This window comes from Dromiciops gliroides, chromosome 2 (genome assembly GCF_019393635.1).
Source record: "Dromiciops gliroides isolate mDroGli1 chromosome 2, mDroGli1.pri, whole genome shotgun sequence".
Lineage (NCBI taxonomy): Eukaryota > Metazoa > Chordata > Mammalia > Microbiotheria > Microbiotheriidae > Dromiciops > Dromiciops gliroides.
The window spans coordinates 324080664-324095073 of record NC_057862.1 but is presented as its reverse complement, the minus strand read 5'-3'; the positions used below and the strand labels follow the sequence as shown (position 1 = coordinate 324095073).

Sequence of the window (14410 nt, the reverse complement as noted above, 5' to 3'; positions counted from 1 at the left end):
ATAGTCTTTGTTACAAGAGGCAGAGGTCTTAGTTAAGCAACTCCATACCTTTGCAGGGGACGTTGCCCATGCTGGGTTTAGTATGACATGTTGGGGGAGGCTAATGAGTGGCTAACAAGGCTCTTATATTCCCCAGAGAGATCCAGTGCAAGTTAAAAGTGCTGATTTGGCCCATTCAGAGTATATCCATTTGGAAAATTAGGGGATTCCTCCTCCCATTTCCTTTTTTTTTGGGGGGAGGCAATTGGAATTAAGTGACTTTCCTGGGATCACAATGTTAGTAAGTGTCTGTGCCAAATTTGAACTCAGGTCATCCTGACTCCAAGGTCAGTGTTCTATCTATTGCACTACCTAGCTGATCCTCATTTCCTTTTTGACGATGAAATGATAGGGCTGCTCATGATAAAGGGTATGCTCTGTGGATGGAAGAGATCTGTGGAACAAAGAAAGTTGCCCCTTAACCAAAGAGGTTGGCAGGACCCAGGGCTCCTCTGGAACCATGGCTCCTCCCAGGGGAAGAGTCAAGTCTTTGTGTGGAGGAGCCCCAGGGGGCTCAAGAAGAAACCTTTCTGGATCCAGGCCTGTTGTCTTGTTTCCCTCCTCCAAGTCTAAATCTCCTACTGGAAACTGCGCACGCGCGCGCGCACGCGCGCGCGCACACACACACACACACACACACACACACACACACACACACACGCGCGCGCGCACACACTCACTCACTCATTCATCAGACAGTAATTGTACACAGCATCAACAACTCTTTCCCCCTTTTTCTCCCAATTCATGCTTATTTGTCCAGCAAGACACTTGAACATGATTCAAGTTTAGGAATTTAGTACATTTGCATTTTCTTTTAAAAGACACAGCTTATGTTGGGATGCTGCTGCATCCCTCTTTAATGATTAATCCCAACTGTTCCTAAGTAATTCCAAAGAAGTTGTTGAAGAGGACCATGGCATTGGGAGGTGATGTCATGATTTGCAGTGAATTGGATTTAAGTGAGGGAGAGCTGTGCATGGTCACCAACCTCACTCTCTCCTCCAGAGTCATCTGGATCCAGTGGCAAGATATACATCAGGACTACTGGAGATGGCCCCAGATGTTTGAACCAATCAGAGTTAAGTGACTTGCCCAAGTTCACACAGCTAGTTCCTCCCAACTTCAGGGCCAGTGCTCTATCCACTGCGCCACCTAGTTGCCCCTCCAAAAAAGTAGGCACAGAGTCAAAGGACCAATGAGTTATTAGGCCACAAGTCCAACCTCCTGCCTGCTGAGGGGCTCCTCTCTGCCACACCCTAGATAATTCATTAGTCAGCCTCTGCTTGAACACTTGCAGTGATGGGGAGCTCCCTATCTCATGTAACAGCCCAGCCTACTTTTGGATAGCCCTCTTAGGCAGTTCTTTCTTATTTGGAGTTGAAATCTGCCACCCTAGAACTCCCATATAGTTCTGCCAGAAAGAGACAAGCAAAGCAAGTATAACTCCTTTTTCACATTATAGTCCTTGAAATGTTTTTAACATAGAGACCCTCCTCCTCGCCACCCCGTAACCTGTCTTTTCTCCAAGAGAGAGTCCTAGTTTCTTCAACGGACCTGATACTTATGAGAGTCTCCAGTCCCTCCACCATTCCAGTTACCCTCTTCAGGATGTCTGTCATATTCACTTTTCTTTGGGCTTCTTATCAGAGTGCTAATAGTGTGCTTGTAGTCCATTAACCCCTCCAAGGTTTTGTTTTTTTAAATTCTTGGTTCAGGGGCAGCTAGATGTTGTAGTGGATAGAGCACCAGCCATGGAGTCAGGAGGACCTGAGTTCAAATCCGGCCTCAGACACTTAACACTTACTAGCTGTGTGACCCTAGGCAAGTCACTTAACCCCAATTGCCTCACCAAAGAAACAAAAAACAAAAACAAAATTAAAAAAAAACATTGGTTCAAATGTATGTTTAACCATATCTCCCCTGTCCAGTATTGAAGCAGCTTAAAATAATTATTCGAGCCTCTTTATCTTTGGTCAATTTCTTATTAGCTGCTGTCCACCATTCAAGACTGTACAGATATTTTTGGATCCTAATGTCGTCAATTGCTATCAGTTATCCCTCCTATTATTCTGAAATTTGATAACGTGTCATCTGTATCTTCACAAAAATTATAAACACAACATCAACAAGGACAGATCCTTATTGCACTCTACTACAGAATTCTCCTCTGGTTAATATGGAACTATTTGATACCAGTAATTTGAGTCCAGTTGTATCAATGGTTACATCTCAATCTAAATGTATGATCATCCTGTTTGCATCTCTATTTTGTCCATTAAGATAATGTGAGACTGCTGAATACCTTTTTTTGTTTGTTTGTTTTGCAGGGCAATGGGGGTTAAGTGACTTGCCCAGGGTCACACAGCTAGTAAGTGTCAAGTGTCTGAGGCTGGATTTGAACTCAGGTCCTCCTGAATCCAGGGCTGGTGCTTTATCCACTGCGCCACCTAGCTGCCCTGCTGAATGCCTTTTTTGCAATTCCAACATACAACTGTACCATATATCTTCCCTATCTACCCATCTTGTAGTCTGGTTAATGAAAGATGTTGGTCTATAGTAACTTTTTTCAAGGGGACCCATACTAGTTCCTAGAGACCATTGTTCAGTAGTCTATTCTAGAATTTTGCCAGGAATGGCCTTCAAGCTCACTGGTCTATTAGAGATCCCCTTTCTAGTTAAAGACATCTTATTGGGAATATGAAAACAGGTCTGCACTGGAAAAGGGCACTGAGGTTCAACACACTAATAGTTTTTGGGCAGGAGGAGGAGTGGGATGATTTTAATAATTTCTTCAGGGTAACATCTTCGATCTGAAATAGGAGAAACCTGTCCCTTTTCCCCAGAAATGACTGATGGCACTTGAAATCAGATTTTTATCTCAAATGCAAATGTGAGATTCTGTTTCTAGACTTTTGCTGTAGTAATTTAATTTCTAAATAGTGAAAACTAATTGGAATAATGGCTTCACACCTTTGCTCCATCATAGGTCTCCAAACACAATTTCTATTTTTTAATCAGTGGGTGGCAGGTTGGCTAAGCAAATACTTTCCATTAGCTTGGGAAGCCCCTGGGAGAATGGAATGTAATTAACTGAGCAAGATGAACCCATTAAGGAATGGAATTTAGAGAGATGTATATCTGGTCATGGGACACTTGGATTTTCCCCTTACTGTAAATAAGACAGAAGCTAGAGGAGGCAGAATTGGAGACACTATTTCTATTTATCCCCCTCTGAGGGATGACTAGCAAAGCAAGTCAAACGTGGGTATGATAACCTTAAAGCCACTCATGACCTGGATGATTGTCTACAGCCTTCCTCTTGGTTTTGTGGTCCCCTTATCTTTTGACTTGCTGGTTTAGAGAGGGCTGGTGACCATGTGGTGAAAAAAAAAATGACCCTTTACTGCTGGGGGGGAATTATCTCTGGGAATTGTTTGAACATACTCTAAGGGGATGTGAGAAACTTCTCATCAGTCTGGGTGGAGCCTTGCCAATGTGGACTACTGGTGGGCTTGAGCACGAATCCTGGCAGCTGCTGGGAGGAACATTACCTTTGAGCTGAGAACCTGGGAGTTAGGTTAGAGAGGAAGTCAGCGAGGGGACACCCCCAAGGTCTTTTGTCAGGCAAGATGGCAATGATAGCACTTAGCACTCACATTTTCTCTTTTGAGTGCTTTCCTCTCAACGTTTCCGGAAAGCAGGCAGTGTTTAACTCTTACAATACCTACTTTATAGTTTATGGCTTTATAGATGAAACAGGTCCAAGGACAGTAAGTCATTTACCCAAGGTCATGCAACTTATCAGTGGCAGAGTCAGGCTTGGAACCTAGAAGTTAAGGGGACTTCAGATACCATCTAGTCCAGCCTCTACTTCAGAATTAATCCCTTCTAAACTTTATGAAAAAGTGATTAGCTTTTACTTTTTGCTTAATGATGGGAAATTCACTACCTCCTGAAGCAGCCTATACCTCTTTTGGACAACCTGAATTGTTCACTGAGGTCAGATCTCTCTTTACAACCCCCACTCATTGTTTCTACTTGTGCCAAACATAAGTCTAATCCCTTTTCCACATGACAACAGCTCTTCACAGACTTGGAGTCAGCTATGAGGTTTTTCTGGCTTCGCAGGCCAGTTCTCTTCCCATCATTCCTCCTAGGGATGTCCCTCTGCTCCTCCCCCTGGAGGATGGGATGCCCCATGCCAGCAGGCTCCACAAGAAATAACTCTTAGTGTTGTGGTTGTGAGTCTGGTTTAAAGTAAGCCTTCCAGCTTCCTTGTTGAGGCCTAGAAGCTAATAACTCACCACTGATTCCATCATGAGTTAAGAATCTTCCTGGAAGCTAGGGCTTAAATTAGTGGCAGCTTCGGGTAAGATTCTAGTGCTCTGCTGTAACTGCAAATTAAGGCTTTTGTTCTGGTGAGCCAAGGGGAAAGATGAAGTACTTGGGACAGGCTGCAGTGCTTGCCATTTGGGAGGGAACAGCCATCACTGATCACATCTTGAGCAAGGGTCCAGGCAACAATGGTGGTGAAGTAGAAACACTGGACTTGAAGTAGTAGACTTGGGTATAGCCTGGCTCTGTCATTTAATATCTATGTAACCATGGACAAGTCATTCCCAAGTCTCAGTTTCCTTATCTATAAAATAAGGGTAACACTTGGTGCGAACAGCTTCAGATGAGTGCTATGAAAACACTCCGTTAACCACAAAGAACTACAGAAATCTGGGCTGTCACTAGTATAGTAAGAAATATGGCTACAGTGGAAAATAATTACACAAAACTACTATAGAAAAATAAATTTACTGAAAAAGTTGAATTTTTGGGGAGGGGGGCAGGTGGTGCTCAGCAAATCAGGGGTGAAGGAAGGGGAGAATTCTAGGGGAAATGGCAAACAGGCACCTCTAGCAAATTTCCAATCCTGCCTTCATGTGAAAGAAGGAAAAATACAAGCTGGTGGGGACCAATTACAAATTACAGCCTTGGACCTGGCTGCCTCAGAAGGTCAAGGGCAGGGCAGACAGACACTAATGATGAGAGGCTGAGCTCCCATTGTGGACAAGCAGATTTCGAGGAAAGGTGCAGCCTATATTATTGCCAATATGACATGTAAGCCAAAGGTCAGACCTACAGAAATGAAACTCCTGTTCTTGCTGGGCCTCTGCATCCGTATCCATCTCATAAATGCTGAAAAAATAACGTAGGACATATGGTCCATTACAGTTTATGATCTTTACTACCGTGGCCCATTCAAATCCCTCCCAACCCAAGACTTAGAGGACTTTCCCATCCTTTCATTTGCATTTTCAGCCAGTATTGATCAAATAGCTTCTGAGATCTTTTTTTTTTTTTTTTTTTTTTTTTTTTTTAGTGAGGCAATTGGGGTTAAGTGACTTGCCCAGGGTCACACAGCTAGTAAGTGTTAAGTGTCTGAGGCCAGATTTGAACTCAGGTACTCCTGACTCCAGGGCTGGTGCTCTATCCACTGTGCCACCTAGCTGCCCCTCTGAGATCTTTTTATAACTGGGAGGTTAGTTGGAGATGATGTGAGGTCCTAAAAACTCAGATATGCTGAGGGAATCACCTGGGAGAGCTTTGCAACCCCAAAGGGGCATCTTTCCAACCTCCCTCCCAAATAAGCTGCATACTGTGGGGGAGAAGCGCCAGAGCTGGTCAGGCCTACTGTTCCTGGGATGGTTGGGTTCAGAGGGAACAGCAGTTCTGAGAAGACTCCACGAATGACCTCAATCTTCTCAATAGGGAGAGGTAATGAGAAAGTGAGTGCTGCAGCACTGGAAAAATTAAAATTGTCCTTTAGATCAAGTCATCCCCCCACTTCCTCTGGAGACTTTCTCTGTGACCTTGTTTTTTTTTAAAAAATTATTCCTTAAAAAAAATCTCTTTCCTTCACCAGTTTAAAAAAAATAGTTGTAATATGTGTGCAGATGTGTTTAGGGGAGTGTGTGAGCATATATATATATATACATATATATATATATATGCATGTATACATATATGTATACACACACACACAGGGACACATAGAGGCACACATATATATTGGCTATGCTTATAGGTCAGAGTTCCTGTTGAATTTTTCCAGGACAGTTGAGTTTGTGTACTGAAATATCCATTGCTGTGTGGGAGACGATGGGTTGCAGGTATTCATGAAGACCCTGTGATCACTCTCAGTACAGTCCATGCAGCTACCACTGACAGGATGATACAGAGTCTTGTCCTGGAAAACAGAGAAATTATATGACAGAATTTGCTTTACAGAGGATGGGGGGGGGGGCGTGGGGAGGGAGAGAAAGACAGGATGAACAGTCCATTGTCTCTGTAAAGAGAAAGGAAAGACCACTATCTTCAAACTCCAGCTAGGCAGACCTATTTTTGCACCTGGTTTTCCAAGCTACTTCAGTGGGGAAAACACTGAAACAGACCTAAGGTTCTGGTCCCAGCTCTGTTACCAACTTGTGTGGTCCTAGACTGTCACTTTAACTATCTCAACCTAATGAGATGACCTTGCGCCCATCCAACATTGGGACGATACATTTTGCCCCTAGTGATCCTCAGAGAGCTACTGGGAAGATGAATCTGATAAGCGATGTATCTAAGGGATCCAATGAATTTGATGTCATACAGCATTTCAAAGAACATTAGATGAAAAAACCATCTATCTTCCAAGGCGTATGTTTCTATGGACAGTTAATCTGTCAGCTGGGGGCCCTGGTTTCTTATGTTGGAGGTCCCTTACCAGTCCCCTGATCTCCTTTAAATGCACCCAGACATTATATAGCAGGGTTAACCCATACCTTCTTAGGGTCTCTACTCAGAGTTAGTGTTACTATGATTAAACAATGACAAGACCAGCATAAATAACAGTCACTGACATTGCTAAGTATTTTACAGTTTATAAAGTATGGGAGTACAAGAGCTATTATTCCTCTTTTGAAGCTCAAGAAGGGAAGTGATGTGACTTGAACTCAAGTCGACTCATTCCAAATTGATCGCTCTCGCCACTATACCTTGCTCCTTCAGCTGATGCAGTCGGACAATAGCCAATACCCACCGTAACAAGTCATCCTCAGGGAGAAAGGCTTGTGGTGACTGTTCTGGGTTTGTGCTCTGACTTTTAAAAAAAATTTTTAATTTTTTAAATTTTGCGGGGCAATGAGGGTTAAGTGACTTGCCCAGGGTCACACAGTTGTTGTCAAGTGTCTGAGGCTGGATTTGAACTCAGGCCCTCCTGAATCCAGGGCCAGTGCTTTATCCACTGTGCCACCTAGCTGCCCCTATGCGCTCTGACTTTTAATGTTCAGTGCACTCAATGGAATCAGGGGAACTTGGTTTGAGGACCTGCCAGGCCACTGACTGGCTGTATAACCTCACATAGGTCTTTCTGTTTTTCTGTCTCCCTCATCCCCATCTCCTTATTTGTAAAATAGGGACCACTGGGTATAACTACCTCATGGGGATGTTGAGAGGCTCAAACCAGACCGTGTGGGCAAAACTTTGCCACCTTTTCTGGGAAGCCTGCCCTGACCAACTGTACTCCTAGCACTGATAATGACCTTTGTTCTTAGACCTCACACTGTGCTTTGTTTTTCAAACAGGTAGCACATGAAGTTACTCATTCTGATTATCTGCATTTGTGTCTTATCCAAATGCCAGACTACAAACTTAATGAGGGCAGGGACCTCCCCAGTGCCTAGCACAGTACTCTGCACACAGCAGGCACTCAATAAATGTCTCTTGTATCATACTGTATTTATAACCATAAAGTCCTACATTAATCTGATCTATTATTGTTAAAGACAATGTAATTTTCATAGATGCCTTATACCAGCTCTAGGCATAGCATGAGAATTCAACACAACTGATACCGGCCCTGAGGGAAGGATAGCTGGTAATGAGGCTGGCACTCTTACATCTCCGTATTTCCACAGCTGGTTCCCTTTCATGCCATGACAATCATAGAGTGTGACAGGGCTGCTGTGGGAGATTGTATCAAAACAGAACTTCTTGGTGTGTTGGGGGTCTCCAGGACGGATATCTTCTCTCCAACTGAAGGTAAACACCTGTGGACACACAGCCAGACCACTTTTATTACAACAAGGACACGAGAAAGAAGGCCCAAATGGCCCATTATGCAACTGTGACCCCAAGTCCTTGTCATGGGGCTCAGGGCAGGACTTCTTCATTGGGGACAGTGACAAACTTATTCTTTTTTCAAGCACAGATAATTCTAAAAATTAAAATTTCTCTTTTATTATGAATTTATCAGCAAATGAACCATTCAGTAGGCAATGATCAGAAAAATAAGATTGTATATCAAATCATGAAGAAAGCAACATATTTTTTCATAGACCTGGCAGGTGATTTGCTGATGCTCATGGAACACAAAGAACAATATTCTGAAGATACTGGCAGGAAACTAGAGGCTTCTAAAGAACTAACTGTGGCAAAAAGCTAGAAACAAAATGGCTAGTCATCACCTGGTGGAACAAACTGTGGCACACGAATGTGATGGAATATTATTGCCTTGTAAGAAATGATAACTATGAAGAGTTCAGAGAAACATGGGAAGACTTTATGCACTGATGCAGGTTGAAAGTAGATCAAGAGGAACCAATAAGTCCAATAATATAAATAAAAATAGTACTTAAAGAGAGCTAACGACCTCAGATGAATTCAATGACCTATCTTGGTCCTGGAGGGCAGATGATAAAACCTCCCTCCTCAGGAGGAAGGTGGGGGCCCATGGGATTAGCTTGCTGTATGTGCTGTCCAATGTAGTTGATGTGTTGGTTGGTTTGGCCTAACCAAATATATACATGACTCATGGTATTAATATGATCATTGTAATTCTCAGCCCAATCCCTCAGTGTTTTCTTTTGTCTTCCAGGACTGTATTTATGGCTCCTCCATTACACTGGCCAGGTCACTTTCCTTTTCTGAGACTCATTGTCCTCTATAAGATTAGGGGGTTGAATTAGAAAATACGGAAGGTTTCTTCCAGCTCTCTTTTTCTTTTTTTTTTGCGGGGCAATGGGGGTTAAGTGACTTGCCCAGGGTCACACAGCTAGTAAGTGTCAAGTGTCTGAAGCCGGATTTGAACTCAGGTACTCCTGAATCCAGGGCTGGTGCTTTATCCACTATGCCACCTAGCTGCCCCAGCTCTCTCATTCTTTATTCTAAGACTCCTTTCAGTTTGAATGTTCTAGGTGTTATTTCCTAAGGTCCCTTTCAAGGTCTAACACTCCATGATTTAAAGATCATTCCACCTGTGAGTTGAGCTGGGTTTATTCTTCTATTGACAGCTCCTTCTAGTGAAATTTACATACTCTAGTTTTAGACTTTAAGTAGTTTAATTTATTATTTTTGTCTTTGTAAATTACTAAATCTGTCTTTTTGAGGATATCTGATTTTTCTTATAGGTTGATACATATAGAGCTCTGTGGATTTGAGTCTCTTTCTAGCACCATGAGGGGTGCTAATCAAATCCCTGTTTTCTGTCTGAGGAATTGGCTATTCAATACTGGATCTGCATCCCAGACTTGCCCTGGGATCTTTTGTGCTCATATTTAGTGTCTGTAATACATTATGGACCTTCCATTACCTCTCTCTCTGGGACCTCCCATTCATTCCCATTGTTCTTCCTCTTCTCCTTCAGATGTGATTTAGAGGACACTGTCATAGTCACTTGGGCCTCAGGCCTCTGGCACTACAGGACTGTAGAAGAGGAATTCCATTCTAGATGTCTGAGGTCCCCGCAAAGGGAGGGTTACCTGCACATTACTCCATGCTGCCTCTGCTCGGCCTTTGACGCAGCTTTCTAGTCTCAGAGGGGAGCCCAGGGAACCATGTTTTGTGCCTATACACAGCTGGGTGCCAACATTGCGGATCTAAAATAGCAAAGAAAGCTCTGTGAATATATTTTTCGAGGGCCAAAAGACCAGTTAAAGCTTTCCAGAAAGAATGAAACATGATGACAGGAACCCCAAGGACATTTGGGGGTGGAGGGGACCATCAAAATGGTTAAGCTTCAAGCTGGTGATCTTAACGTTTAAGTTAACCTTATGGCACTGTCCTCCACCTCCCATTAAAGGAAAACTCCATTAGAGCAGGGTCAAAGGAACTATTTACTTAGCCATTGAACAGACAGCTCTACCGAGGGAAATTAGTCTAAGGAATCATCTCATTGTTCTCCCATTCCTTAGGCAGGAGCTCTTAATCTGCAGTCTGAGGATAGATTTCAAGGGGCATGGAAACTTGGATGGGGGAAAATCACACCTTTATTTCCCCTAATTTCTAATTGAAATTTAGCACTCAATTATGAATTTTAAGAAGTTCCCATTATTCTGAGAAAGGTTCCATAATTTCACCAGATTGTCAAAGGGGTTCATGACGCAAAAAAGGTTAAGAACCCCTGCCCTGGAGTATCATGTTACAGTAGAAAGAATGGGACATCTGTGTTTGTCCCTAGTTCTGTTCCTAAGCTGGTTGTGACAAGTCACAACCTCTCTGTGCCTCAATGTCCTCCTTTTCAAAATAAAGGGGTTAATGATCCAATGATCTCTAAGCTCCTTTCCAGATCTGATATTCTTTTTCCTGTTATAAGATTTCTTCTAACCCTGAAATTCTTTGTACAGTTATCCCTTCCACCTTGCGACTTTTCCCCACAGAGGTTTTGATATATCAAGGCTTGGTGTAAGAAATTAAATGGGAATTTGGGGGGAGTTTATCAGAATTTACAGATGATATGTGAAGGTCAGCAGATGACAGAAAAAATTTAGAAACTCAGAAATGCACAAAATATATGTATGGTATTATATAATATCAACATATTTTATCAAATTTTAGAATACGGTACTATAAGCACCCCATAAAAGAAAAAGAAAAACATTCAGACTTCTCTGGTATGAAGGGAGGGCCAAAAAGTTTTCTGAGAATTTTCCTGAGGGGGTACCACACCTCTAAACCCCACAATGTGGAAGGGGTAACTGCACTATATTCTAAGGACCTTTCTAGATCTACTGTCCTAGGATTTTACTTATTTACTTAGTGCCTTGTATTCAATATGTTGAAAAGTGTAAGACAAAGCTCCCGCCCTCAAGGAGCTTACAATTGTACTTTTATTTTTACTCTATTTTCCACATACATCATTTGGCTATCTCATCTTCTTCCCAGAAAAATCCGTAGGAGGTAAGGAAAAGGCAGTCAGTAATGGTCCCATTTTATAGATTGGAGAAACAAGGCCCAGAAAAGTTAGGTGAGTTGCTCTAGGTCATATGTCCAGGATTAGGATTTGGGACTTTTGACTCTTTACTAGGCCACTGCTTCACCTTGAATGTGTGAATCTCCACCCAGAGTAAGATTGGTAAATTATATAACCAAATTAAATTAGGCAGATTGGCTCCCCCTGAAACAGCTTAGTACCTGCTTCTTAGATCTTGGTCACCAGTTAGTTGGGTACCTAAGTGGCAGGGACAGAGGTGAGAGGGAAGAAATTTTTCCTTCCAGCTCTGAGCTCTTTGTTTTAATGAAATAAGAAATTGAAGAAATGCCCTCTTCTTCCTCCCTCACTCCTCCAAACCTACCTCTCCCCAGGCTGCTGCTGGGGGCTCCACTGGAGGATAAAATCTGGGTAGGTCCCAGGCAATTTCAGTCATGAACCACTTGAAGCTTTTGCAGTTTAGGTGGTTTCGGAGATCCTTTTGGGCATTGACATCCCCTGTGGAGAGATGGCGGTACTCGGGAAGGCGCTGGTAAATGTATTCTGCATATTCATCCATCCACACCTCTGCCACTCGTTTCAGATTCTGGGAGAAGAGAGGTAGAAGGAAGAGGAGGTTAAGCTAATGGAGCCAAGATGAAGCTAGCCTAGACAGACATTCTCATTTTGCAGAATCCATGGGACATCTCAAGGGTCAACCTCATCCTGAGAAGCAGCATGACATGACAGAAGAGCAGTGGCCTCGCTGTAGGAAGATCCGAGCTTCTACCCAAGGAACGGCTGTTGATCTTGTAGAAATTATTTCACCCTTCTAAGCCTCTCTGCCTGCTCATCTGTGAAATGGGATAATACTTGAACTACCTATTTCTATGGGTGTTGTGAGGAAAATGCATCATAAGTCCTAGGGTGATATAGCAAAGATCAACTATTATTAATATCCAAGCACTTCAGTACTGTTATTTCAGGGGTACTGGAATGGCCTTAAAGTATTTTTTCCCACATTCTCAATAATTCCTGAAATTTCACTGTTGGATCATTATTCTTTTATCTTAGGGCTATGATCTCCATGAAAGACTCCCCAACAGTTTTAGTTAGTGTGAAGAAAGGATATGAGCCAAGGCAGTTTGAAATGGGATATAAAAAGGAAAACAAATGAGGGCACTGAGTACCTGAGGCAGATTATGACAGAGAGAGAGAGAGAGAGAGAGAGAGACAGACAGACAGACAGACAGACAGACAGACAGACAGAGGCAGACAGACAGGCAGACAGAAAGAGACAGAGAAAAGGAAGGAAAACAGAGATGGTGAAAGAATAACAGGAAGGAGTTAGGGGGAAAGGGAGAAAAGAGTTAACTCTGAGGTGACAAAAAGGATTTCAGGACTGGGAGGCTGGGGATATCATGGACAAACAGAACAAAAACAGAATTACAGCAACTAAGAGCTTAGAGGGACTTTAGAATATATAGTGTAGAATGTTAGAGCTTGAAGAGACATTTGGGACCACCTAATTTCCTAATTTTACAGAGAAAAGGGAATCCCTCAGAGATAAAGTAATTTGCCCAAAGTCACAAAGTTCTTTATTGGCAGAGCTGGGACTAGAACTCAAGCCAGTTTAATTCAGCAGTTCATCAAATGCTGGGTGAGTGGCCACTATGTGCTGAGAACTATTTCCATGTCTTCTACCATACTGTTCTAACTCCTACAAAATGGGATTTGGCTCTCCCATTTTCTTGGTGTTTTAAAACTTAAGAACCAGTTGAGAACTATCTTTACATGTAATGGAAAAAATAAAATACCTTATATGTAAAAAGAAAAACAAAAACAAAAAACCCTTAAGAACCACTCAGAAAGTTCTACTGACAGTGTTTAGGAAAGATAACCTGTAAGCCTCTTGATTAGAATAGGCATTTAAAAAATCCTAGGCCCCTCTTAAGTGAGCAAGCACAGCTAAGATCCCACCATTAAGCCAGTGGGAAGAGTAAGCTTTTGGGAATCCGTGTGTGCGTGTGTGTGTTTTTGCGGGGCAATGAGGGTTAAGTGACTTGCTCAGGGTCACACAGCTAGTAAGTATCAAGTGTCTGAGGTCAGATTTGAACTCAGGTCCTCCTGAATCTAGGGTTGGTGCTTTATCCACTGCACTACCTAGCTGCCCCCATCCATGTGGTTTTGCAAAACTTAATACACTAAGCTACAGCCTCCTAAGATTGAAGGAAGTAGCAAGGAGTTCGTGGGACATATAAATCATTAACCAGGTTTAAACTTGAAAGGAATATGCTAGTCCAGGGTAGATAAAACAAGGAGAAATTGACCTAAATTTCACTTCAGGGCACTGGACAGTTAGCCTAGAGAAGAGAAGAAATGATGGGAGCCATGGACATCATTTGGAATAGATCAGACTTGTTCTAGGTGATCCCAGAGAGAACTAAGAACTGTGGATGGAAATAAAGGGAAAATAGATTTCAATGGAAAGAAAAAACTTGCTAAAACCTAGAGCTGTCCCAAAGTGGAATGGACTCCCTGAAGAGGTAGTGGATTACCCATCTCTGGGGGTCTTTAGTCAGAGATGGGATGACCACCTGTCACATGTTGCATGAGGATTTCCTGTTTAAGGAGGAGTTGGAGCATGTCTTCCAACATCTGAGTCTGAGATTTTGGCAAGTCTGAGGCTTCTTCCAATGCTAATATCCTATGGTTCTAAAAGAGAACTGGCAGCAAGTGTTGTTAAACAAAGGAAGTGGTAGAATCTCCTTTAAAAAATGAGACCTTATCTCCTTGGAATGGATGGCCCCTAAATCATCACCCTTGGTTGAAGTTTCTCTCTTTCTTCCCAATCCATCCACCTCTTCCATGAAAGTTCCTTTCTTCCTTTAGGTGAAAGTGATCTTTCACGCCCAGATTTCTTTTGAGAGCCATATGCTTGGACCCTGCCCTCATTTTTAGAATCTTAGACTTCCTGATGGAAGGGATATTTGGAAACAGCCGGTCCAACCTGATGATCAGGAATCCTTTTGACCACGTTTCTGAGAAGTGGTTATCCAGCCTGTGCTTAAAGACCTTCAGAAAGTAATTAACCATTACTCTCCTGGGGAGTCTCTCCTCGTTGGCAAGTTTTCCCTTACTATAAGCAGA

At 42.6% G+C, this 14410-nt stretch overlaps 1 protein-coding gene across 1 annotated transcript in view; it reads right to left on the bottom strand.

Annotated features, from left to right (window-relative positions):
• Nucleotides 1-1882: 1882 nt before the first annotated feature.
• The window catches only part of GALNT10 (polypeptide N-acetylgalactosaminyltransferase 10), a 176882-nt gene continuing 164354 nt past the window's right edge, over nucleotides 1883-14410 (bottom strand). Inside the window, exons 9-12 of the mRNA XM_043980315.1 lie at nucleotides 11646-11867; nucleotides 9834-9950; nucleotides 7974-8123; nucleotides 1883-6280 (exon numbers count right to left, since the gene is read on the bottom strand). Of these exons, the coding sequence (XP_043836250.1) occupies nucleotides 6113-6280; nucleotides 7974-8123; nucleotides 9834-9950; nucleotides 11646-11867 (657 nt within the window). The 3' untranslated portion in view covers nucleotides 1883-6112. The remainder of the gene's footprint in view (nucleotides 6281-7973; nucleotides 8124-9833; nucleotides 9951-11645; nucleotides 11868-14410) is intronic.